This window comes from Gambusia affinis, linkage group LG04 (assembly GCF_019740435.1).
Source record: "Gambusia affinis linkage group LG04, SWU_Gaff_1.0, whole genome shotgun sequence".
Taxonomy (NCBI): domain Eukaryota; kingdom Metazoa; phylum Chordata; class Actinopteri; order Cyprinodontiformes; family Poeciliidae; genus Gambusia; species Gambusia affinis.
In genome coordinates this window covers 31,673,973-31,698,895 of record NC_057871.1, presented here as the reverse complement: position 1 = coordinate 31,698,895, position 24,923 = coordinate 31,673,973, and the positions used below count along the sequence as shown (strand labels likewise).

At 42.4% G+C, this 24,923-nt stretch overlaps 1 protein-coding gene across 1 annotated transcript in view; it reads right to left on the bottom strand.

Annotated features, from left to right (window-relative positions):
- The window catches only part of gna12a (guanine nucleotide binding protein (G protein) alpha 12a), a 56,439-nt gene extending 54,133 nt beyond the window's left edge, over positions 1-2,306 (bottom strand). The window contains exon 1 of the mRNA XM_044114713.1: positions 1,565-2,306. Coding sequence (XP_043970648.1) covers positions 1,565-1,882 — 318 coding nt within the window. The 5' untranslated portion in view covers positions 1,883-2,306. The remainder of the gene's footprint in view (positions 1-1,564) is intronic.
- Positions 2,307-24,923: the final 22,617 nt, after the last annotated feature.

Sequence of the window (24,923 nt, the reverse complement as noted above, 5' to 3'; positions counted from 1 at the left end):
GAATCAGCGTCCTCCTCCTCATATGGGTAGGTTTTGCTTTTCTGTCTTTATTATTTAGTATAACTTGTTGAAAAAAATTTAAATAGCTATGCAGGCATATAAGTTTGTGTGTGTGTAGCATTATGCACGACAGTTGGGCCTTCAGGGGATCAGATCTGGAGTTTTTGTCTGTCATGCGCATTGTGTTCGTGGGGCCTATCAGTGTGGGTTAGGTTTGTGTGGTTCATGCATGTTGAGGTTGTGGATGTGTTTGTGTGGATCAGGTGCAATGATCCACACCTGATCCACATGGAGGGTTTTATGGTACCCTCCAATAACATCCTGCAGGTGTCGCTATCTGGACTAATACAGATATAAATATCACATCTGTGCATCTCAAGTTCTAATATTTAAGTTTCTGAGCAACATAGAGTCATGAACAGGTTCATATTTTCCTGGGAAAGACTTCCTTAGTTTAGCAAAAAAGATGTAAAACCTTATCAGCGCTTTTAGTGTAACTTCCAAAATCTTCTATTTGCAACTAACTTTTATCTACAAATCTGTTCATTCTGTTACAAGCTAATTCTGTTGAAATGAGCAGATAATGTGTCTAGCTTACATTAAGCAGTGGTTACGTTTGAGTATGTCTGAGCTTAGAATGTGGCTGTATGCCTGCATTTGTGGGAGGCTTGTAAATGCTGAGCTGAAGTCCAGAATTTTATCTGACTTGTCTGGGCACTTGTGTGGCACTTGGGCCGGATGTGCTAATCAGGAATAGTCTGGTATTGTTTAGCTGGTGAAGGAGGCCCAGTCATGACAGCAAACAAAGGAACATCACACAGAGACTTTAGAATAAAAATATGCACAGTGTTTCTTGAGCTCATTTACATAAAATTTATTTTTATGTTGATTGAGTCTGCCAGTGATGAAGTCCATATCATTACTTATGGTTATCCGAGAGCTAATGGTTTCAGTTTCCTGAGTAAAAAAAAGAAATAAATAACAATCTGTACATCTAAGGAGCTTCCATCAAATTTGCTTACTTTCTGACTGTTTCATGTTAAAATGTTAGTCCTTTCCAGACACAAATTTGGAGATCTCGAGATTTTGGAACACATATTTTAATATGTAGCCTGCTAAAAAAAAGTGTAAGATGGATGGATGGATAAAAGGACAGACAAATGTTTAGATGGATGGGTCCATAGATGGATGATTAGTTTGTCCTTCGGTCAGAGTTGACCAAAGAACAGATTAGATAACGTGTATGTTAAACAATAGATTCTGTAAAAGATGGGTGGATACCACTTTTAGATAATGGGAAGATGAATTAGGTTTATTAATATTATTCTATCATTTTGGTTTTCAATTATTTTTCAGACTGTTTACAGTTAATGATCAATTGCAACTGTCAGAGTTCACTGATCAGCTATTGCCATGTTATTTGTAATGTTTTCTAATATTGTCTCAGCTGAATAATCACAAAAGAACCCCTTTTGGCTGTGATAAATAGTCAAAATATCCATTTAGTTAGACAACTGTTGCAATTTTAAATATCAGTCATGAAAGAGCAGAGAATAATCCTTACCTTTAATATATTCTCATATATAGTGTCCCGGAAATCCAGCAACGCTTTCTTATCAAACTCCTGCCCGTTAATGATGCGCATCTGTTTCAGGAATGTGGACTTTCCGCTTTCTCCGGCCCCGAGGAGGAGGATCTTCACCAGCCGCCGAACAGCTCTCCTCTCCCGAGCGAGCATGGCATCTATCTCCCGGCTCCGTCGCCTCGCCTCTCGCTCTCGCACTGTGTCCCTTTCTCGGCTGCCCTGCTTGCTCGCGCCCGGCTCTCGGTTGGCCTCGGCTGGAAGCAGGCAGCGGCTTAGGGTGCGGACCACTCCCGACATTGCGAGTCCGTGGGGAAAATAATTAGAAAAAGTTTACTGAAACTCCAGTGCGAAAATGTTCATTGACTGCCACCTCCGGAAAGGAATTGACCCAGTTCGACAACATCCACTTTGTCAGACAAACCGTCTCCACCGGGTAAATCAGAAAAGTCTACATCTAGTAGAAGTCCTTATTTATTGTCCGACCGGCAGACAAGCCGTGTCTATCTTGGTTGGGCGCATCCAAGATAAATTTCATGGAGAAATAAAGCCTATAAAACTACTTGAACATCCACTTAAATAGCCAAAATAAAGGCCAGAAAATAGACCTCAAGTCGGCGTGTCTATCCGAAGCACAAGACTCCTAGCTGTGGAATCTCCCACAAAGGGACAGTCTGATCCAAACTACCCAAACAGACAGCTAGTGGTCGGTGAACTTGAGAGAGCAGCCCCTGCGGGCGGCGGGGGGACGGTCACACTGATAAGGAGCACCGCTGAAGTACCGTGGTCTTACCACAGGGTGCGCCCTCGAACACAATGTGGCGAAAAATCCCTTAGACAATCACACTAATATTTCATTATAAATATTTATCTGAATTATCATCGAAAGATCCAGTGTGAAACAATACAAAAAATTATGAAAATAATATTTCATTGATTTTAGAGACAACAGTGTTTGTCATTACAAAGGATGTAAGCTCCACTCCCCTAGCTCTTATTATTGCTGCTACTAGGGACCTCCTGGCATTTTACTGATTTAGAACTTCTAATTGGGCTATGAGTATGTTATTTGTTCCTCATTATCAAGTTAAAAAAAGAAAGTAGACCAAAGAAAAACAAGTGCTTCTAAAATAAAAACACATAGGCTCCCTTAAAGAAAAAGACTTGTTTCATGAGGAACTTTTATGACTTATTATTTTTCATTAGTTACTTGGTGCTGCACAGTGGCACAGTTGGTAGAGCTGTTGCCTTGCAGCAAGAAGGTCCTGGGTTCAATACCCGGCCAGGGGTCTTTCTGCATGGAGTTTGCATGTTCTCCCTGTGCATGCGTGGGTTCTCTCAGGGTTCTCCAGCTTCCTCCCACAGTCCAAAAACATGACTGTCAGGTTAACTGGGCTCTCTAAATTCTCCCTAGGTGTGAGTGTGTGTGTGAATGGTTGTGTGTCCTGTCTGTTTTCTATGTTGCCCTGCGACAGACTGGCGACCTGTCCAGGGTGTACCCCGCCTCTCGCACGTTAGCTGGGGATAGGCACCAGCAACCCTCCCGACCCCATTAGGGACCAAGGGTGTATAGAAAATGGATGGATGGATAGTTACTATAGTAATTTTTAGATATTTATTGAAGTAATAATTGCTACATGGGGTATAACCATTTCCCCTCTCCTTATCCTGGTCACTGTGCAAAATTAGTTAAGAAAGAAGCGTCCTCATTCAGTCTTACAAGCGATTAAAGGAAATGCCCCTCTATCTTTGGTTGTACTTACAGTACACTTTTGGTTAACAGTATGTGACTTGCACCTTACTAATTTGAGGTTTGTATTCACCCAAATCAACTTTAAAATTCAAACTAAATGTTACATTCATTTGAACAAATACCAACCTTCCCATTAAAATATGCAGTCATATAATGATTTGACTTCTTTAATATTTGGAACCAAAGAACAAATGAAGCCTAGGACTAAATTCAAACTGGAAGACTCTTCATCTCACCTGCCCAACCAATCACTTCAACACGCTCCTCCTTCGCGGTCAATTGGTGCCAGTCTTCTCCTCATCTCATCCGATCATCAGGCATGGCTGCCTTTATAAAGAGTAAAAACTAAAAGCAGCATTTATATTTGATTTCAGTATATTTTGTAAGGTACAAAGCAGCATGTAAATGTTTATATGTATGATAAACTTCTTAAACTGAATCAAGTAATTTTGAGGTAGAAGTATCATACTGTTGTCTTACAGGGATCCATGATTAGTTGTAACAATAGACTTTTATTTGAGATGTATTTATTTTAGATGTAAAACCAATGCAGTAATAATACTGCAGGCTGTTTAGTTTTTATAAGCTTTTATAAAATATTGTCACACAAACGTCACATTAAGGGGACAGTGGTGGAGCGTGTGGACACCTTTAAGTTCCTGGGAGTCCACATCTCCGAGGACTTGACTTGGATGACCAGCTGCTCCAAACTCTTCAAGAAGGCACATCAGCGCCTTTTCTTCATGAGGACCCTGAGGAAGAACCACCTGTCCTCAGAGATCCTCACGAACTTCTACCACTGCACCATTGAGAACATCCTCACCAACTGTATTACAGCTTGGTACGGGAATTGCTCTGTCTCTGACCGGAAGGCACTGCAGAGGGTGGTGAAAACTGCCCAGTATATCACCGGGGTACCGCTCCCTGCCATCAAGGACATCTACAGGAAGCGGTGTTTGAAAAGGGCCGGGAGAATGACAAAGGACTTCACTCACCCAGCACACACACTCTTCTCCCTTCTGCCCTCTGGGAGGCGTTACAGAAGCCTACGGACCAGAACCACCGGGCACCGGAACAGCTTCTTTCCCACAGCTGTCACGCTTTTGAACACCTCCTGACATAAAACATAAACTATAAGGACTGTACTCCCCTATCCTCTCATACAACAATAACACATGGACTATCCTCACACACACACCACGGACTGTTTTCCTCACACACATATGCAATCTGTAAATCTTATCTGCCATTATTTATCTTGTATTATAAACCTACTAATACATATATAATCCATTTCCTAACATTCTCGTATATTCTGTATAATCTGTGCACATAGCTCCCATATTTATATTAATATTTAGTCTTGTACACCTCCATCCATCCATCTTCTTCCGCTTATCTGTGGTCGGGTCGCGGGGGTAGAGGCTTCAGAAGGGAGGCCCAGACTTCCCTCTCCCCAGCCACTTCCACCAGCTCCTCCGGAGGAATCCCAAGACGTTCCCAGGCCAGCCGAGAGACATTAGTCCCTCCAGCGTGTCCTGGGTCTTCCCCGGGGCCTCCTGCCGGTGGGACGTGCCCGGAACACCTCACCAGTGAGGTGTTCCGGGAGACGTCCAGGAGGCATCCTGACCAGATGCCCGAGCCACCTCAATTGGCCCCTCTCGATGTGAAGGAGCAGCGGCTCTACTCTGAGTCCCTCCCGGATGACTGAGCTTCTCACCCTATCTCTAAGGGAGAGCCCAGCCACCCTGCAGAGAAAACCCATTTCGGCCGCTTGTATCCGTGATCTCACTTTTTCGGTCATGACCCAAAGCTCATGACCATAGATGAGAGTGGGAACGTAGATCGACCGGTAAATCGAGAGCTTCGCTTTTTGGCTCAGCTCTCTCTTCACTACGACAGACCGGTACAGCGCCTGCTTGACGGTAGACGCTGCGCCAATCCGCCTGTTGATCTCCCACTCCCTTCTTCCCCCATTCGTGAACAAGATCCCGAGATACATAAACTCCTCCACTTGGGGCAGGACACCCCCCCTGACCCAGAGAAGGTACTCTACCCTTTTCCAGCTTAAGACCCTGGGCTCGGATTTGGAGGCACTGATAGCCATCCCAGCCGCTTCACACTCGGCTGTGAACCGCTCCGGCGAGAGCTGCAGATCACGTCCCGATGAAGCCAAAAGGACCACATCATCCGAAAAAAGCAGAGATGCAATCCAAAGGCCACCAAAAGGAATCCCCTCAACACCCTGGCTGTGCCTAGAAATTCTGTCCATAAAAGTAATGAACAGAATCGGTGACAAAGGGCAGCCCTGACAGAGTCCAACTCTCACCCGAAACGAGCCCGACTTACTGCTGGCAATGCGGACCAGACTCTGACACCGGTCATACAAGGACCTGACAGCCTGTATCAAAGAACCCGGTACCCCATACTCCCGGAGAACCCCCCACAGGGCTCCCCGAGGGACACGGTCAAACGCCTTCTCCAAGTCCACAAAACACATGTAGACTGGTTGGGTGAACTCCCATGCACCCTCCAGGACCCTGCTGAGGGTGTAGAGCTGGTCCAGTGTTCCACGACTAGGACGAAAACCACACTGCTCTTCCTGAATCCGAGGATCAACAATCCAATGGACCCTCCTCTCCAGAACCCCCGAATAGACCTTGCCAGGGAGGCTTAAGAGTGTGAACCCCTGTAATTGGAGCACACACTCCGGTCCCCCTTTTTAAACAGGGGGACACACCACCCCGGTCTGCCAATCCAGGGGAACTGCCCCCGATGTCCATGCGATATTGAAGAGTCGTGTTAACCAACACAACCCCACAACATCCAGAGCCTTAAGGAACTCCGGGCTGATCTCATCCACCCCCGGGGCCCTGCCACCGAGGAGCTTTTTGACCACCTCTGCGACCTCGACCCCAGAAATTGGAGAGCCCAACCCAGAGTCCCCAGGCTCCGCTTTCAAAATAGAAGGCATGTTGGTGGGATTGAGGAGGTCTTCGAAGTACTCTGCCCACCAGCCCACAACATCCCGAGTTGAAGTCAGCAGCACACCATCCCCACTGTAAACAGTGTTGGTCCTGCACTGCTTCCCCCTCCTCCCCGAGACGCTGGATGGTGGACCAGAATCGCCTCCTCGAAGATGTACGGAAGTCTTTCTCCATGGCTTCTCCAAACTCCTCCCTCGCCCGAGTTTTTGCCTCAGCAACCACCCGAGCCGCATGTCGCTTCGCCCGCTGGTACCCATCAGTTGCTTCCGGAGTACCACAGGCCAAAAAGGCCCGATAGGACTTCTTCTTCAGCCTGACGGCTTCCCTCACCGAAGGTGTCCTCCAACGGGTTCGAGGGTTGCCGCTGCGACAAGCACCGACAACCTTGCGGCCACAGCTCAGATGAGCCGCCTCGACAATGGAGGCACGGAACACGGTCCACTCAGACTCCATGTCCCCCACCTCTCCTGGGACGTGTTCGAAGTTCTGCTGGAGGTGGGAGTTAAAGCTCCGTCTCGCAGGGGATTCCGCCAGACGTTCCCAGCAGACCCTCACAACACGTTTGGGCCTGCCAGGTCTGACCGGCATTCTCCCCCTCCAGCGGAGCCACCTCACCACCAGGTAGTGGTCAGTGGACAGCTCCGCACCTCTCTTCACCCGAGTGTCCAAAACATACGGCCGCAGGTCCGATGAAACGATGAGAAAGTCGATCATCGAACTGCGGCCTAGGGTGTCCTGGTGCCAAGTGCACATATGGACACCCTTATGCTTGAACATGGTGTTCGTTATGGACAATCCATGACGAGCACAGAAGTCCAACAACAGAACACCACTCGAGTTCAGATTGGGGGGCCGTTCCTCCCAACCACACCCCTCCAGACCTCACTGTCATTGCCCACGTGAGCGTTGAAGTCCCCCAGCAGAACAAGGGAGTCCCCAGGTGGAGCACTCTCCAGTACCCCCTCTAGGGACTCCAAAATCGTGAGTAATCTGAGCTGTCATTCGGCCCGTAAGCACAAACGAAAGTCAGGACCCATCCCCCCACCCGTAGGCGGAGGGAGGCTACCCTCTCGTTCACCGGGGTAAACCCCAACGTACAGGCGCCGAGATGGGGAGCAACAAGTATGCCCACCCCTGCCCCGACGCCTCTCACCTTGGGAAACTCCAGAGTGGAAGTATATCCAGCCCCTCTCAAGGAGACTGTTTCCAGAACCAGAGCCCTGCGCCAAGGCGAGACCGACTATTTCTAGCCGGAACCTCTCAGCCTCACACACTAGCTCCGGCTCCTTCCCCACCAGAGAGGTGACATTCCACGTCACAAGAGCTAGCTTTTGCAACCGAGGATCGGACCGCCAGGGTCCCCTCCCTCGGCTGCCACCCATCACACAATGCACCCGACCCCGTTTGCCCCTCTCACAGGTAGTGGACCCATGGGAGGGGGTACCCATGTTTCCTCTTCAGGCTGGGCCCGGCCAGGCTCCATGGGTAAAAGCCCGGCCACCAGACGCTCGCCGTCGTGCCCCCCCTCCAGGCCTGGCTCCAGAGTGGGGCCCCAGTGACCCGCGTACACCTGCAAATAAATATTTATATCCTGTATAGCACTTCTGGATAGATGCAAACTACATTTTGTTGCTTGTACTTGTGACAGTGCAATGACAATAAAGTTGAATTCTATTCTATTCTATGTTGTTCACATTGCAATGCATTCTGGGTAAATGACGCCTACTATGTCTGACTGCGCTAGCTCTGTTCAGCCAAAGCAGCAATGACTAATGTCATTAAGCCATTTCAAATTGAACCAGAGTCCTTTGAAATCTTTAAAATCTTTAGAACTAAAGAGCAATGATCTAGTCAGCCCACAGTTTCAGTTATTAAAGCTAGAAACTAGAGATCAGACCCAAAATCTGGGAGTAGTGATGGACTCACACCAGAACATTGAGAGCCACATAAAGACAGCTACAAAGTTGGCCTTCTATCGCCTGAAGAATGTTTCCAAGACTAAAGAACTAATATCTCAGCAAGATCTAGAAAAGCTTATCCATGCATTTATCTTTAGTCACATTGATCACTGCAAAAGTATCTGTGCAGGTCTGCTTAAACAATCAACCCCCAGCTTCAGCTGATCCAGAATGCTGTGGCTGATATTCTCACTAAAACCAGAAAGATAGAGCCCATCAACTCAGTTATAAAGTTCTTCCACTGGCTCCAAATATTGGATACATTAAAGATCTGCTGTTTTTATTTCAACCTTTCAGACCACTCAGGCTTTCTGGTTTTGTTCTGGTCTGCATCCCCAGAACCGGAACCAAACACGGAGAAGCAGCGATCAGCTTCTATGCACCACAAATTTGGAACAAACAGCCAGAAAACTGGAAAACAGCTAAAATATTGAGTTGTTTTAAATCTAGACTAAAAATGCATCCATTTAGAGTTGCTTTTGAAACCTAATTATTACTGGTTTCTCAATTGTTGACTGTATGTAGTTTTCATGGCTACTTATTCTAGCACACAGTTTCAGTAAATAGCTAGAAACTAGAGATCAGACTCAAAATCTGGGAGTAGTGATTGACTCACACCAAAACCTTGAGACCCAAACTGCTTTATATAAAGCACTTTGAACTGTATTGCTGAGGAAACATGCTAAACATATAAACTTGATTAATTTATTGCCTGGTTGATATCGTATAGTACAATTAACTGAAACTAGGAATTGAAACAAGATATTGAGATGAGGATGTTCAAGCGATAAAAAAAACATTATTGTTCATAAGTCACTCTTTAATCTCTTGAAATGATTGAAGTTAATAAGCAGAGAACATCACAAGAGACCTGCATGTTAAGGGACTTCCGGTGGAGCGAATGGCGGGGTAGGACGCGTGTAGCTGAGCTCCCGCAACTATTAGATATAATTGTTATTTTAGGCACATTTTTGTTAGCTCTTAACTCCTTCTCGGTGTGTTTTTTTGTTCACTCGTCTCAAGTCTTGGCTTTTTTCTCTTAATTAAAATGCCTCCAAAAGTTAAACCGTCCGCACAGCAACAGAGGCCTGCTTCTCATGCTACATCCTCGCCTCGTGGTGACTCTCCTACCCACACGGAGGTACTCGCTGATATTTCTCCTTCCTTGGCCTTTAAGTCTGAGCTGCTATCGGCTCTTCGGGTTGACATGGCACTTATCTTCAAGACTGAACTCCAAGCAGCTCTCACTGAAAATTTGTCGAGTATAAAGGCTGAGTTCCTAGCAGTGAAGTCGGAATTGACTAGCAACATTACAACTGTTCAGCTGGATGTGCGCGCCCTGAAGGACACCGTGGGCGAGTTGGAGACATCATGCTCTACGTGCGTTGACGATATTTACAGGCTAAGGTGCAGCAGATGTCCACGGATTTGAAAAAATTGGACAATAAATGTGATGACCTGGAGGCCAGATCTCGTCGCAACAATTTGCGTCTGATAGGCATCTCAGAGGATTTTTCCACCACATCTACAGCCATTTCCACTTTGCTTAAGGAGGCTTTTCAGCTGGAGAAAGAGCCCTTGGTCGACCGTGCTCATCGTACTCTCCAACCGAGGCCGAAACCTGGAGAGCGACCTCGTCCTATAGTTGTTCGTATGCACTATCATTCGGACTGTGTGGACATTTTGCATCGAGCTAGGACCCAGCAGCGGATCACGGTTGGAGGTACGCGTGTCTCTGTTTTCCCTGACCACACGCCAAGGACCGCCCGAGCCCGTGCTGCTTTTAATGATGTACGCCGTCAGCTTCGCGTGATCCCCGGGATCCGTTTCGGTCTGCTCTATCCAGCGCGACTCCGGGTCACACACAATGGTATGGAGAAGGAGTTTAATTCACCAGATGAGGCCAGCGTCTTCATCAAGTCCCTCAAAGTATAAGAGAGCTTTGCAAAGGTACACGGCTTTGATAAAGCAGCTACGTGTCACATTTACTGGCTATTATTATTATTGTCTTTGCCTTACAGAGCTTATGTTCTCTTTTTGTAATTAACATTTTGTAATTTGTTATTTTTTGGTCTCAACTGGATGTGCCAGAATGACGAAGGTTGTTGAGCTTGCGGGAGCTCGGACTGCAGCTTTTCCTCTACTACGTTGCTAAAAACCGTGAGCATCCATTTTAGGGATCTGACTCCGTTCGGGGTCTGCACTGGGTTCCCCATCGTTTGGGGATGGGGTCGTTGTAAGTGCTGCGGGGGTGGTATGGGTGGGAAGTTCTTCTTCTATTTGTTAGGGTTCCATTTTCTTCCTTTTTTTGTTTGTTTGTGGCGGTGGGGGTTGGTACACCATACTCAATTTTCCTGTCTCTACCTTTACAATCGTCTTGAAACATGTCTACTAAAGATAACAATGTGAACATCCTACAACCGGGGTCTTCTGTGAGATTTTTGAGCTGGAACATCAAAGGTATGGGGAGCCCACTTAAGAGATCAAGGATTTTTGCCCATTTGAAACATCTTAAAGCTGACCTAGTGTTTTTACAGGAAACCCATATGCGCATCAGAGATCAGGTCAGACTAAAATGTCCCTGGACTTCTGATGTATTTCATTCAAATTTCAACTCTAAAGCCAGTGGGGTTGCCATTTTAGTTAGCAAATCAATTCAGTTTACAGCTTCTAAAATTATTTCGGATAAAAATGGTAGATACTTAATTGTTATTGGTAAATTATTCCATGTCCCAATTCTATTAGTGAATATATATGTCCCCAACTTTGACGACCCAAACTTTATGAATAAGCTTCTTGAATCTCTTCCTTCTTTAGACAATAATCTCCTTATAGTAGGCGGGGATATGAACTGTGTCATCGATCCCAAATTAGATAGGTCTGCCCCACACAGGTTGGTCCCTACATTAATGTCTAGATCACTCTCAGATTTCATGTCAAAGAATGGATGCGTTGATCCTTGGAGATTTTATAATCCCCAATCCAAGAAATTTTATTTCTTTTCCCACTTGCATCAGTCTTTTTCTCGTATTGATTATTTTTTTGTCGACTCTAAATTAATTCCAAATGTTCTATCTGTCGATTATCACCCTATTGTCATTTCTGATCATGCCCCTCTTTCATTAGATATTAAGTTTGCTTTTCAACATCGGTATGTCACACCTTGGAGATTCAACCCTCTACTTCTTTCAGATGAAAGATTCAACACATTTATCACAGCTCAAATTGATGATTTCATTGTACTAAATCAGAATGAGAGTAATCCAATTTCATATTCTTTACTTTGGGAATCATTAAAAGCGTTTTTAAGAGGTCAAATTATCTCATATTCCGCCCACTTGAATAAGGTGCGCATAGCGAAATTGCTAGAACTTAGTACTGATATTACTAATCTGGATCAACAAATTGCTATTTCCCCCTCTCCAGGTTTACTTAAACAACGGATTGTCTTACAGACTGAATTTGATCTTCTTACCACCAATGATGCAGAGCGACTTCTCTTACGGTCACGCTCTACTTATTTTGAACATGGTGATAAGGCTAGCCGACTTCTCGCTTACCAGCTTCGTCGTCGTGCAGCTTCACACACGATCCCACAGATTATGGACTTGTCAGGCACTCTGCATCAGGATCCTATTACTATTAATTCGATTTTTCAGTCTTTTTATTCTGTGTTATTTAAATACGAATTTCCAGCTAATCCTACTGAAATGAATCAGTTCCTTGACAGCCTCAGTTTCCCTGTGATAAACCCAAATGTTGCTAAGGAACTTGACTTGCCTTTAACCATAGAGGAGATTGTTGCTGCCATGAAAACCATGCAAAGTATCAAAGCTCCCGGCCCGGATGGATTCCCTGTCGAATTTTTTAAAAAGTTCCAAGACAAGCTATCCCCATTACTCCATGCGGTATACAAAGAGTCACTACAAAAGGGCAGTCTCCCTCATACTTTAACTCAAGCCTCTATTTGTCTCCTCTTAAAAAAGGATAAAGATCCCAATATTTGTAGCTCATACAGACCTCTCTCTTTAAAAAATGTAGACGCTAAGATCCTTGCTAAGGCTTTGGCTTGTCGTCTGGAAAGTATAGTACCAACTATAGTATCACATGAGCAAACTGGATTTGTTAAGGGGAGGCAACTCTTCTTTAATGTCCGTACACTCCTGAATATTATTTACTCTAAATCCTCCACTGAAATACCTGAAGTTGTGATCTCGGTCGACGCTGAAAAAGCGTTCGACAGAGTTGAATGGGATTACCTATTTGCAGTTTTAAAGAGATTTGGACTGGGTGATGCATTCATTTCTTGTATACGTCTCTTTTATGTTTCCCCTCATGCTAGTGTCTCCTCCAATGGTATTCAATCCAGTTTTTTCAGACTTTTCCGAGGCACTAGACAGGGATGCCCATTATCCCCTTTGTTGTTTGCTTTGGCTATAGAGCCTCTCTCACTCTTTTTAAGGTCCTCTAACACTTTCACCGGAATTTCCCGATTAGGTACAGAATTCAAACTATCTCTTTATGCTGACGATTTATTGCTGTACGTCTCAAACCCTGGTCTTTCCGTCTCGTCAATTTTATCTACTTTTCAAAGGTTCGGATCCTTCTCTGGTTACAGAGTAAATATTGCTAAAAGTGAATGCTACCCTATCAACGCGGCTGCGTTAAAGCTTTTACACTCCAACATTCCGTTCAAGTTGAGCTGCTCTGGTTTTAAGTACCTGGGCGTCAGTATAACTAGGTCATTAAGCTCTCTTTTTGCAGCTAATTTTTTGCCTTTAATTGCTAAAATTAAATTGGACCTCCGAAGATGGAATAGTTTACCTCTTTCACTTATAGGTAGAATCAATACAATTAAAATGAATGTTGTTTGTTACTGCGCAATAGCCAGCCCCGCCCTCTCCTCACAACTCCTCGGGCTGACTACTGACCAGTTCTCTGTCTAACAGGTCCGGAAAATCTCTAAGACCTGGGTCTTACCCTGAACAAGATCTATAAGAGATAGTCTATTTAAACTGGTGGCGAAAGGAACTCGTCTAGCTCTAACTACCTCCTATCCAGAAGTTATGACCCTTTTCAGTTAAGAAACAATCAACTGAGTAGCCGTCACAGCTGCATAGCTTCAATAACCACTTCTGTTAACGCTAGTTTCCTTTCTGTTGCAACTTGCACTTGTTAATGGCTAGATATTATTTAGTGACTAGGATTTAAGTCCCAGGGTCATTATTTACACTCACCAAAGGAAAGTCTGAAGCCACCACATTACTAGAATCATGTATACTGGTTTTACTATAAATAGAAGAACTGTGATTCAAATGACTCAATTAATTTCAATGTCCACAACCTAATTAGAATTTTTAAAATATACGTATTTATTAAGCAAGCTTTAGCAGGGAAAATGACAGGCATACAGAATTTACTTGAGATTACCATACAAAGAAAATCAATAAAATTTAGATCAATTTAACTTTTACCTACACTGTCATCTATCTATTAGATAAGGCTTTGGGGTGCGGCACAAGTCATACCCATCGATGGAATTAGATCTCGGCAACGGAAGTCCTTGGTCAGAATCCTTCTCCGTGAAAAATGACCCCCCTTTGGAACTGAAACAAAATGAACTGTCTGTTATAGCCAACCGAACAGCTCTTGGTCGATCCTGTGACTTTTGTTCAGTTCCCCAAGTCTGTTGCGATGTATTTTGAGATCGTTGAGTCGAGCGCAGAGTGTGGAAATCCAATGAGGAACCAAGAGAGTGGGTCGGTGTAACTTGTCCTCTGTCCGGCGTGAGATGATCCTTGGTGTTTCTTGCTTTCTTGGTTCCAGGGCGTAGTCCTCTGCTGGTCTTCTTGCCGCTCTTGTGTCGAGTCTCAGCGCCGAGGACGAAGAACATTGTATCACCTCGGTCTCGTGGTTTTATACTTTTCTCCCTCTCTATGGGAGTGTATCTATTGAAGATTGCAATAACGTTCCTGTGACATTTGTAACTTGGGTCACAATGACCCGTTTGCGAGATAATATACTTGTGACACTTGTGTCTGTGGAAACTTTCCGAGAAACAGCAACAGGCAGCTGCACACCTAAACCCACTTCCTGTCAGCAGCAGGCATACTTGTGACATTTGCGACTTGCACCACACCCTTACTTCTCCTTTGATTCTATACTAAATTTAACCATACAAGTACCTTCAATCAATAAGATTATATAAAAATGTCATTACATTAGATGATTTGATTTTGGTTCATTTGCATTGGCTAGCACTGTTGCTGTGCTTATTTCATTGGCTGACTGCTTGGACAGATAATCTCATATCCATCACTGTCTTAGAGAGATTGTGTCCTGATGTCTGTGCTAATGTCTCAGGTTGCTTAACAACCTGTTTCCAAATAAGGCGTTGGCCATCTCTGCTCTCCTGTTAGTTCTCCTTTTCCCCTTAACCTTTCACCTACTATCTACCTCCAACACATCAGTGATCTTTAATTGCAGTTACACCTTTTACACCATTTCAAGTTCAGAGTAAAAATCACATTTATAACTTCTTTTACTTCTCTGATTTATCATTCATTTATAATGTTATGATAACCATAATGTATCAATTACTCTTATTATAATCTTAATGTGAGTTATTACAAATGTTTTCTGTAAAGAAACCAAGAATAATTCATGATTCTTATTATTTGATATCAGTTACAGTTACTTGTTTTACTTGTAAGAGTTCTCACTAATGCAAGTGTAAGCGTAAGTATTATTACAAGCAAACCAATATTAATATAAGTATTTTACTTTGAATCTTATCCAATTACTCACAATGTTTAGATTTCTTTCTTTAAAACTTTCATGCTTTGAGATAAGTAATAGTCTGAACTATTTTTATAAATCTGCAGGCTGGAAACTTACTTCCTCTTTTTCCAGGAAACCTGCTTTTCCTGTTTCATGACTTTCTCTCTCTTGACAATGATTTCTTATGATTAAATAGAAAAAAGTAGAATTAAAGAAAAGTTTGCAGGAGACAAAAAACACACACGACCAAATTTATTTTATTGACTTTTAAGTCTAATGTTGGGTCTAGATTTCACTTGAGTGATTAATTTTAAAGATAACTTTATTTATTGTTACTGTTAAACTAAAATCTCCAGCATGGGGAAGTGGGATGATCTCGGATTTTCTTGACAATGTTTTACCTAAATTCTTATTTTTGTTCAATTGTCTTCCACTGTTTCTGCCGAAACATTTCTTTAAAATGTTGGATCAAGTTATATCTGGCTTCCTATGGTGTGGTAAATCACCCAGAATCCGCAAATCCACTCTTCATAGATGCAAATTCAACGGTGGTTTGTCACTTCCAAACTTCTTGCTGTATTATTGGGTGGCCCATATCCACAAAATTTCATTTTGGTTTGGTTCCCTGAACTTTCCATGGTGCAAGTTGGAAGCACAATCATGCTCTCATTCCTCACTAATTGCTCTTCTCACTTCTCCCATCACATCCAAACCCTCTGGCTTCACGAACAATCCAGTAGTTCGGTCTGTCTTAAAAATTTGGTGCCAGTTTAAGAGGCATTTCAAATTTAACTCAGCATCTTTACTTGCTCCTTTAATGAGAAACCACTTGTTTCAACCAGCACTCACAGATCCCGCCTTTTTGTCATGGGATAATAAAGGGCTTTCATGTTTCAAGGATTTTTACAAAGAAGGTATTTTTCGCAGCTTTACAGACCTTGCATCTGAATTTAATCTCCCCTTTCTCATCTATTCCGGTACTTTCAAATCAGACACTGCGCCAGGGCTCTGTTTCCCGGTTTTCCCTCTAGGCCACCAAACCCGTACTGGGAGTTGTTCCTGAGTTGGGATACTCTTCAAAGGTCATATATCTCTAAAGTTTATAATGAAATTCTGTCTTTTAATTCTTCACCCATCACTAAGATCAAGGCTGCTTGGGAACTCGAACTTGGTCTAAATTTGGGTGAGGATTGGTGGAATAATGCTCTTAAAAAAATTCATTCAAGCTCAATCTGTGCTTGACTTTCTCTTATTCAGTTTAAAGTTCTCTTCAGGGTTCATCTCTCTAAAAATCGATTGTCGCAATTTTTCTCCGTTTCTGACATTTGTGAGAAATGTCGTGCGCCTACCTGTAATTTAACTCACATATTTTATTCCTGTTCATCACGTTATAGTTTTTGGCAGACCTACTTTGTTACTATGTCAAAGATTCTTTCAGTGGATATTAAACCTTCTCCCCATGTTGCTATATTTGGACTGCCAGTTAACTACAAACAGCTTACTTCCAACCAATTGGATGTCTTATCATTTACTTCCTTACTGGCAAGACGCCGTCTTCTTTTCCACTGGAAATCAACTAAACCACCCTCTAGCAATCAGTGGGTAAAAGACACAATGTCTTTTCTAAAAGACATTAGACATTAGACATATCTAATTGTGTTTCACTGAATTAGATATTCAGTGAAAGGCAACTCAGCCAAATTTTATAACCTTTGGCACCCTTTCATGACATTCTTTCACTCTCTACAGTCTCTTTTTTTTAAGGTTTGTTCTTGTGTCTTGTTCACTTATGAAAAAGAAAAATACTCATAGGAGGTAAATTGTATGCCTTTTGTCAGTTAGGTACTTTCCACCTCTTCTGGTTCTGTATTCTGTTCGTTTCTATCGTCGTTATAAAGAAGGTGTGTATCTCGGCGTACTTTGTTAAGAGTAATGATTTTGCCTGTAATGTCTCTTTCCCTTCTAATAAAAATATTAAGGAAAAAAAAAGAGACCTGCATGTTGTTGAAGAAGGTTAAACATAACACCAAAAAACCTGCTCTCAAAATCCACAATGCAGGAAAATGCTGGCCGTTGTAAATGTCAAAACTGATTGCAGGAGAGAAAGTGAATTATTGACTACAAGAACATGCAATTCCTGCTTTGTTCTGACCTTAGTTAACGTGACAGAATGGACATCAGAATTATGATACCTCCTCCCGTTTTACTTTACTTTATTTAAAGACTTTTTTGATTATACTCTTAAGCTGCACTTCTCCGACTTGAACTGAGATGTAGTTACAACAGTTCGCCACCAGTTGGCACATGGAGCACGGTGAGCACTCCTGACTCAGCGAGCCAACGGCAATTTAGTGCAGTAACGGCTGGTCAGTGGAGGCGCTCACTGTTACTCTTGTCTGTGTTAACAGGACAGGCACGTGCAGAGGTGGGGTGAAGGGGGCTTGAGCCCCTGCCCTTTTTATCCTTGATGCCCCTAGTGCCCTTTTTGAGTTTTTTTTTTTTTTCCAAAAATTTTTATTCAAATGTAACATCAACACTCGTCTATGGGCCGCAGCTGTTTCTTTAATGCTCTGCGTATCCTTTCTGAACATTCTGCTTCTGTAAAAGCTTTTCTTGCAGCATGCAAGGCTGAAATGTGCTTGGCAACCCATTCGCTCCTGGTGGTGCCCTCTAGAGCTGGAGCTTTGTCTATTAATACAGAGGGCAGGTTGGGATTCTGCCCAAACACCAGCTGATGTGGGCTGTATCCATGGACACTTTGCATGGAGTTCTTTGCCATCAGGGCCCAATCCATAGCAGTGCTCCAGTCACATCCAGTACTTGCTTTGACTTTCAGTAGGATCTCCGTCAAAGTTTGATTATGGCGCTCCAACAGTCCATTGCTCCACGGACTGTAAGCAGGTGTCGTCTTAACTTCAATATTAAAGTTCTCGGCCATGTCTCTCACTTCCTCGTTATTAAACTCACCACCATTGTCACTGAACAACTTTTGTGGTGGACCATGCACACTGATCCAATCATGGATAAAACGTTTGACTATTTCAGAAGACCTCTTGGTGGTTAAGACACTGCCAGCACTGAAACGAGTGAACTGGTCAATAATATGTAGGTACCAAACCCCAGGTTCAAGTTCATGCAGATCCACAGCAACTGTTTCATTGTATGTAGATGCCAATGGTAAGCCGACAGCAGGTTTTGGTTTGGTCTTACAATATTTTTGACACACTTCACACTGGTTCACGACATTTTTCAGCAGGCTGTCACATTCTGTGTCCTTATTGCCAGAATTAGTCAAAAGTCTCTGTATTTTATCAGCAGAGGCATGTCCAAACTGTTTATGAAGTTTCTCCAGAACTTTCATCTTTTCACTTTTGTTCATCTTGTCTGTTGCAGTCAGTATTTCTTCCTCAGTAGCTTCTAATAGTTTATCAGAGTGAATAAAATGTCTATTTTCACTGTCCACAATGTTCACGCAGTAATGACCTGAGCTAGTAAAGTCCAGTTTGATAGGCTGGTTGAACATCACTGCACTGTCTCTTTCCATATCCAAAACAGTCCCTGCCCTTTTTAACGAGGCTTTACTCAAAAGCAGCGGGATGTTAGCAGGTACTACTTCAGTTTCTATATTACACTTTGTGTTGCCAATTTTAGCAGGTATCTTTACCTTTTTAATGGAGTAGACGATTTTTCCATCTCCAAACTTGAAGGGCCTGTGACTTTGCGTTTCTGTCTCTTTCATAATCTTCACACTTTTCTTTTGTAGTACAGTACTGTAGTTGTCCAACCACTCTTGTCCACAAACTGTCCTAGTGCAAGCAGTGTCTATTATTGCCGAGCCAAAACATTCTGTCATGAATATTTCTGCATCTGTTGGTGATTCTTTGGTGTACAGAGTTAAGTTGCACTCTTCCACGTCTTTTGCATCTTCAGCAATTTTAACACTATCAGCTTTGTGCGGACAGCTTTTAACCCAGTGTTACGGCCCAAGGCCCTTCCTCTGGGTCTTTCACATCCTGACAATTGGTGCTGATTGGGATGAGAGGCAGCTGGCCAGTGTCTCCAGCTTAAGAGGCACCATCCTTTCCGACTAGCCCCACCTCTCCTCTCCTACCTACCCTTCATTCTCTCCGTCTCTTTGCCACCCTCTCCCCTTTCTCCCTTTCCTCTCCAGCCAGTTATGTTTTGTTAAATAAATTTAATTTTAAGTTTACCCATGTGTTGCTTCCCTTTAATTTGTTATGGTTTCAGAGCCAGACCATAACACCAGTGAAAAGTACTTTGGCACACTGCACATTTTGACCGTCGTCCGTACTTATCCAGCGGGTTTGTACCAGGCTGCGGAGTTTTCTGATGGGGACTTTGCCGCCAGTACTTGCCTTTTTGCTCCGTTGCAAACACGGACTCCTAGCTAATGCCTTCTGCTGCCGCACCTCTTTTCTCGCCAAATATTCTCTTCAAAGCGGACTTCATAGAAGCAAATGTTACATCTGAGCATGCCGTTAAAGCCAATTGTCTGTCCGTTATGTCCAAACACGCGGTGTCCAAAAGCTTAAAAGCCAAAACTGCGTCAGGTAGCTCCATGTAGTATTTTTTCATGCGCGAGTAACGCTGCTCAAAATCAATAATATAGTCCGCCATCGACATGTTAACTTCTTTTACAATTCGGTCAAAATCTGAGTACGCCTCATAGATCCTGTCCTTTTCTTCTTTTAAGAACAAGTCATCTAGTTTCGCGAACAATGTGGTCATTCCAGTGTCTTTATTGAGATCGTCTACCGGAATTTCCATCGCCGTGTCCCGCGCTCTTCCAGACAGTGCCAGGGCGACAGCAAGCGCTTGCTTTTTCTTCTCCAAATCTGTAACTCTCGTCCAAATGTTGACTTCATTCTTCCAGCTTTCGTAAGGCTTTCGTTCTTCAAACGTCGGCGGAACTCTGTAGTTACTAACCATCCTCTGCTACCAATGTTAGTCAGTAAAAATAACTTGTTTCTTTGCACCCATTTATTCCGCCAAGTACCACACACGAACAGACGACTCCAACCGAAGAAGAGTACAAAAGCATAAACATATATTCCTAGCACAACAGTGCCCCTAGCGGATGAACATGTAATACAAACAAAAATAAAAGAGTAACATTGTCCTTCTTGGGCAAGACGCTTCACCCACGTTTCTGCTGGCGGTGGAACGAGGCCCTAGTGGTGCTGATTATGTGGCATCTCCTTCTTACTCTGCCCCAGGGCAGCTGTAGCTGAAATGTAATAGACCATCATCAGTGTGTGAATGCGTGTATGAATGGTTAAATGTAGTGTAAAGTGTATTCAAATGCTTAGACTTATACAAATGCAGGACATTTAATCATTTACATTTGCCAAAAAAAAAAAAGAAAGAAATCTGCATGGAGAGAAATACTTTTTGACAGCAGTGTTTAAACTGTACTACAAGAAATTCTCAACTATATTTATATACAATACTATAAATCATTGTTTCACTATCATATACAGTGGGGAGAACAAGTATTTGATACACTGTTGATTTTTCAGGTTTTCCCACTTGCAAAGTTTGAAGAAGACTGTAATTTTTATCATAGGTAATCTAAAACAAAAATCCAGAAAAATACAATGTATAATATTTAAATAATTAATTTCCATTTTATTGTGTGAAATAAGTATTTGATGCACCAGAAAAATTAAACTTAATATTTGGTATAGAAACCTTTGTTTGCAATTACAGAGATCAGACGTTTCCTGTAGTTCTTGACCAGGTTTGCACACACTGCAGCAGGGATTTTGGCCCACTCCTCCATACAGATCTCCTCCAGGGCCTTCAGGTTTCGGGGCTGTCGCTGGGCCACTCTTTAGTTGCCCTGGCTGTGTGTTTTGGGTCGTTATCATGCTGGAAGACCCAGCCACGACCCATCTTCAGTGCTCTTACTGAGGGAACGAGGTTGTTGGCCAAAATCTCACGATACATGGCCCCATCCATCCTTCCTACAATATGGTGCAGTCATCCTGTCCCCTTTGCAGAAAAGCATCCCCAAAGAATGATGTTTCCACCGTCATGCTTCACGGTTGGGATGGTGTTCTTGGGGTTGTACTCATCATTCTTCTTCCTCCAAACATGACGAGTGGAGTTTAAACCAAAAAGTTCTATTTTTGTCTCATCAGACCACATGACCTTCTTCCATTCCTCCTGTGGATCATTCAGATGGTCATTTGCAAACATCAGACGGGCTTTGACATGCGTTGGCTTGAGGAAGGGCACCTTGCGTGCACTGCAGGATTTTAATCCTTGACGGTGTAGAGTGTTACTGATTGTTTTCTTTGAGACTGTGGTCTCAGCTCTATTCAGGTCATTGACCAGGTCTTGCCGTGTATTTCTGGGCTCATTCCTCACCTTCCTCAAGATCAATGATGCTCCACGAGGTGAGATCTTGCATGGCGCCCCAGACTGAGGGAGATTTTCCGTTATTTTGTATTTCTTCCATTTTCTAATAATTGCACCAACTGTTGTTGCCTTCTCACCAAGCTGCTTGCCTATTGTCCTGTAGCCCATCCCAGCCTTGTGCAGGTCTACAATTTTATCCCTGATGTCCTTACACAGCTCTCTGGTCTTGGGCATTGTGGAGATGCTGGAGTCTGATTGATTGAGTGTGTGGACAGGTGTCTTTTATACAGGTAACGAGTTCAAACAGGTGCAGTTAATACAGGTAATGAGTGGAGAACAGGAGGGCTTCTTAAAGAAGAACTAACATGTCTGTGAGAGCCAAAATTCTTACTGGTTGATAGATGATCAAATACTTATTTCACACAATAAAATGGAAATTAATTGTTTAAAAATCATACATTGTATTTTTCTAGATTTTTGTTTTAGATTCCATCACTCACAGTTGAAGAGTACCTATGATAAAAATTACAGTCTTCTTCAAGCTTTGCAAGTGGGAAAACCTGAAAAATCAACTGTGTATCAAATACTTGTTCTCCCCACTGTATATATGGCAGTATTTGATAAGTGACTTTATAGATTGGAGTAACTTGGCTCAGTTTTTGTATAATTTATCTTAACTGGTGGACACAACATTTGTTGGTCTTGTTAGTAATTTGGTTCCAGACCAGCAAAATATAAAAAACTGGAACAAGATTTATCAATCTTCTCTGAAGCTGTTACAGTCAAAAACAACAGCCATATTCTAGCAATCCATGTTTGTCTAAGTAAAAACGACCTTCCAAAGCTGGGGAATTGTTTCTGGAGGCCTAAGCAAAAAGTCAGAGCAAGTGTTATTTTGAGTGGAAGTGAATAGAACAAAAATTCCAGCTTTAATTCAAATGATGACCCCTTTCTTTTCAACACATTTTCCCAAGTATTGTGTCCCAAGCCTACTCTCCTTCCTCTCTATTAAGCAAGGCAAAGCATGCACGGCCTGTAAAAACCGGACTGAGCCATCAGGACACCCTCTGCTGCACAGATACCCTGCCAGTAAAACTAGCTGCAGACAGAGAAAACCTGCTTCATTCACGCCAATTGCAGAACTCAGTGCTCCAGAAGACTGTCCTCTTCCTATCAACTGCTGTTCCCAAGATAAAAACTGTGAATCAAAGGAAGTGGACCCAGCAGAAATGAACCAGCTGGATGAGGCAGCAGACATGGAGGTCCATCAGAGAGAATCCATTTGGGCAAGAGGAAATTAATCACTTTTTCAATCAATGATCCAAACTGCCCCAGTCCTATGCCAAAAAACCAGATTTAACCAACACAAGACATGTTGTATAAAGATGTAAATATATATCCATAAAAATTTTATATTAACTGAATTATGTTATATGGTAATGAAGTTTTACTCTAATTTTAAATCCCTAACCATTTTACTATTGTCAGTACATCAATATTTAATTATGACTTATTGCTATTTGGTGTTTTCTATGACTGAGGATACATTTGCTTTCAGCAGGCACTTCAGTTGTAATTGATCTAGTACCCAGATAACAGAATATGAGTAAATCAACACTGAATCTATGTTGAAGCCTGACACTGAAACAAAATTGAAAGTGGTCAGTGACTTTCATGTTGAATCACCATGTAAGTCACCTAACCCAGGTTTCAACCCAGTTAGGATTTCAACCATAAAAGATACTATATCAATATTGATTCAACCATCATCTGAATGTGGATCTACATGTAAATGTTGATTGTAAATAAAAGTTAAGTAATCAGTATTGATTCATGTGCATTTTTTTGTTTGATAGATCTACTGATACATCAAGTTTCTTTACTGGTGATAAACAATTTTGGCAGACAATGGGTATTGTGTCATTCAAAGTTATCTTACATTACCATATTTCCAAAAATGTGTGTATGCGACCTTAAAAATGACAACATGGCATTAATAATACATTTTATTTAAGAAAACAGGCATAGATATGTAAACATATTTGACACCTTTTTGACTGTCAAAACAACAGTCTATTGTCCATGAAAGAACAGGGTCCATGAGGTTAAGCCTTGTACTGTATGAACCAGGGAACTGTAGGCAGGGGTGCCGGGGGGGATTTATGACAATTCCAATTTTTGCTACAAATTTGTTAGTGGAAAGGTCTCTGTACCTAGTTTGCAACATCAAAAGCTCTTTATGTTTCTCTTGGCTGTCACCTTGATTTACATATAAAATGTGTTTTACATTTTTTATGTAATCTTAATAAGCATATCCACTTGATAACATACTAAAATGTATTTCAGAAAAATACAGCACATTTAAAACATAATTAAATATATTATTTTTTCACCAGGGTTGGTACAGTGAATTGTATGTCCATAATCCTGTTAGCAATTCCTAAGAAACACTATGTTCAATGTGGTTTCCTGCTATCTATTTCACAACATTGGAATATAAAGCTTGTCATTAACAAACATATGCCACCAATAGAAAACAGATCTAAACCCACTAAGCTAAAGAAAAAAGAAAAGAAAAAAAAAACGTAAAAGAAAAGCAATTTCTACACAGCATCTTGTAGTCAGAGGAACTAAACAAAGAGCAAATAAATTGTGCAGATGAACATGTTTTTGGACTTTCCCAGAATATCTTATATTTTTATGTATCGCTTAAATGTCACAATGCTTCTGTTTATTGATAATGTCCCTTTGTTTGATGCTCTTCACTTTATTTCCCACATTTGTTTACCTCATTTTGAATAAATTACCTTTCTTGAAAAGAGTGATATAGCCTACTTTTTATAAATCTAAAAGTAATTTGCTTTTGAGTGAAGAGAACTACATTTTATGTAAAATGTAGGGCAAAGTCTTTATTGTCACAGTTGCAGTTCTAGCTTTCCAAGGATAGAGGGCGCTTTTCGATTATATTTGAAAAGAAAAAAAACGTAATGTTTGTAATAGCTTCCTCTCCTTTAATCCTTCCATTTCAACCAACAGTCTTGTAACAGAGAAGAAACAGAGGCAACTGAATAGTGTTTTTATCAGCAGGAAAGCATGGTGAGACTACATAGGCCACTCCCTGAACATCTTGTTTTCTCATTGGCTCAATCATGAAGTTCAGGGTTGTAGAAGAAGTGACAGCAATACACACACTAAGATCATACATCAGAACAAGTTATTCGATTTGGGAAAAAAAAAAAATCCAACTCCAGCGATTTGTGCTCTGTGGGTCTGGATGGATTTGCATGCCTGAGAGGAAGAGTGACACAGATGGGCGCATGTAGTAAAAGTTCACATGAACAGAAATCAGGGTGCCTGCAGGATATTATCGGAGGGCATACACAAAATTATCATTGTATGTATCATTGTATAGTGAGAGGCAGTGTCCACCCTTTGCAGGTCACCAAGTCCATCACAGAACCCTGAAAGCTAACTGTTGG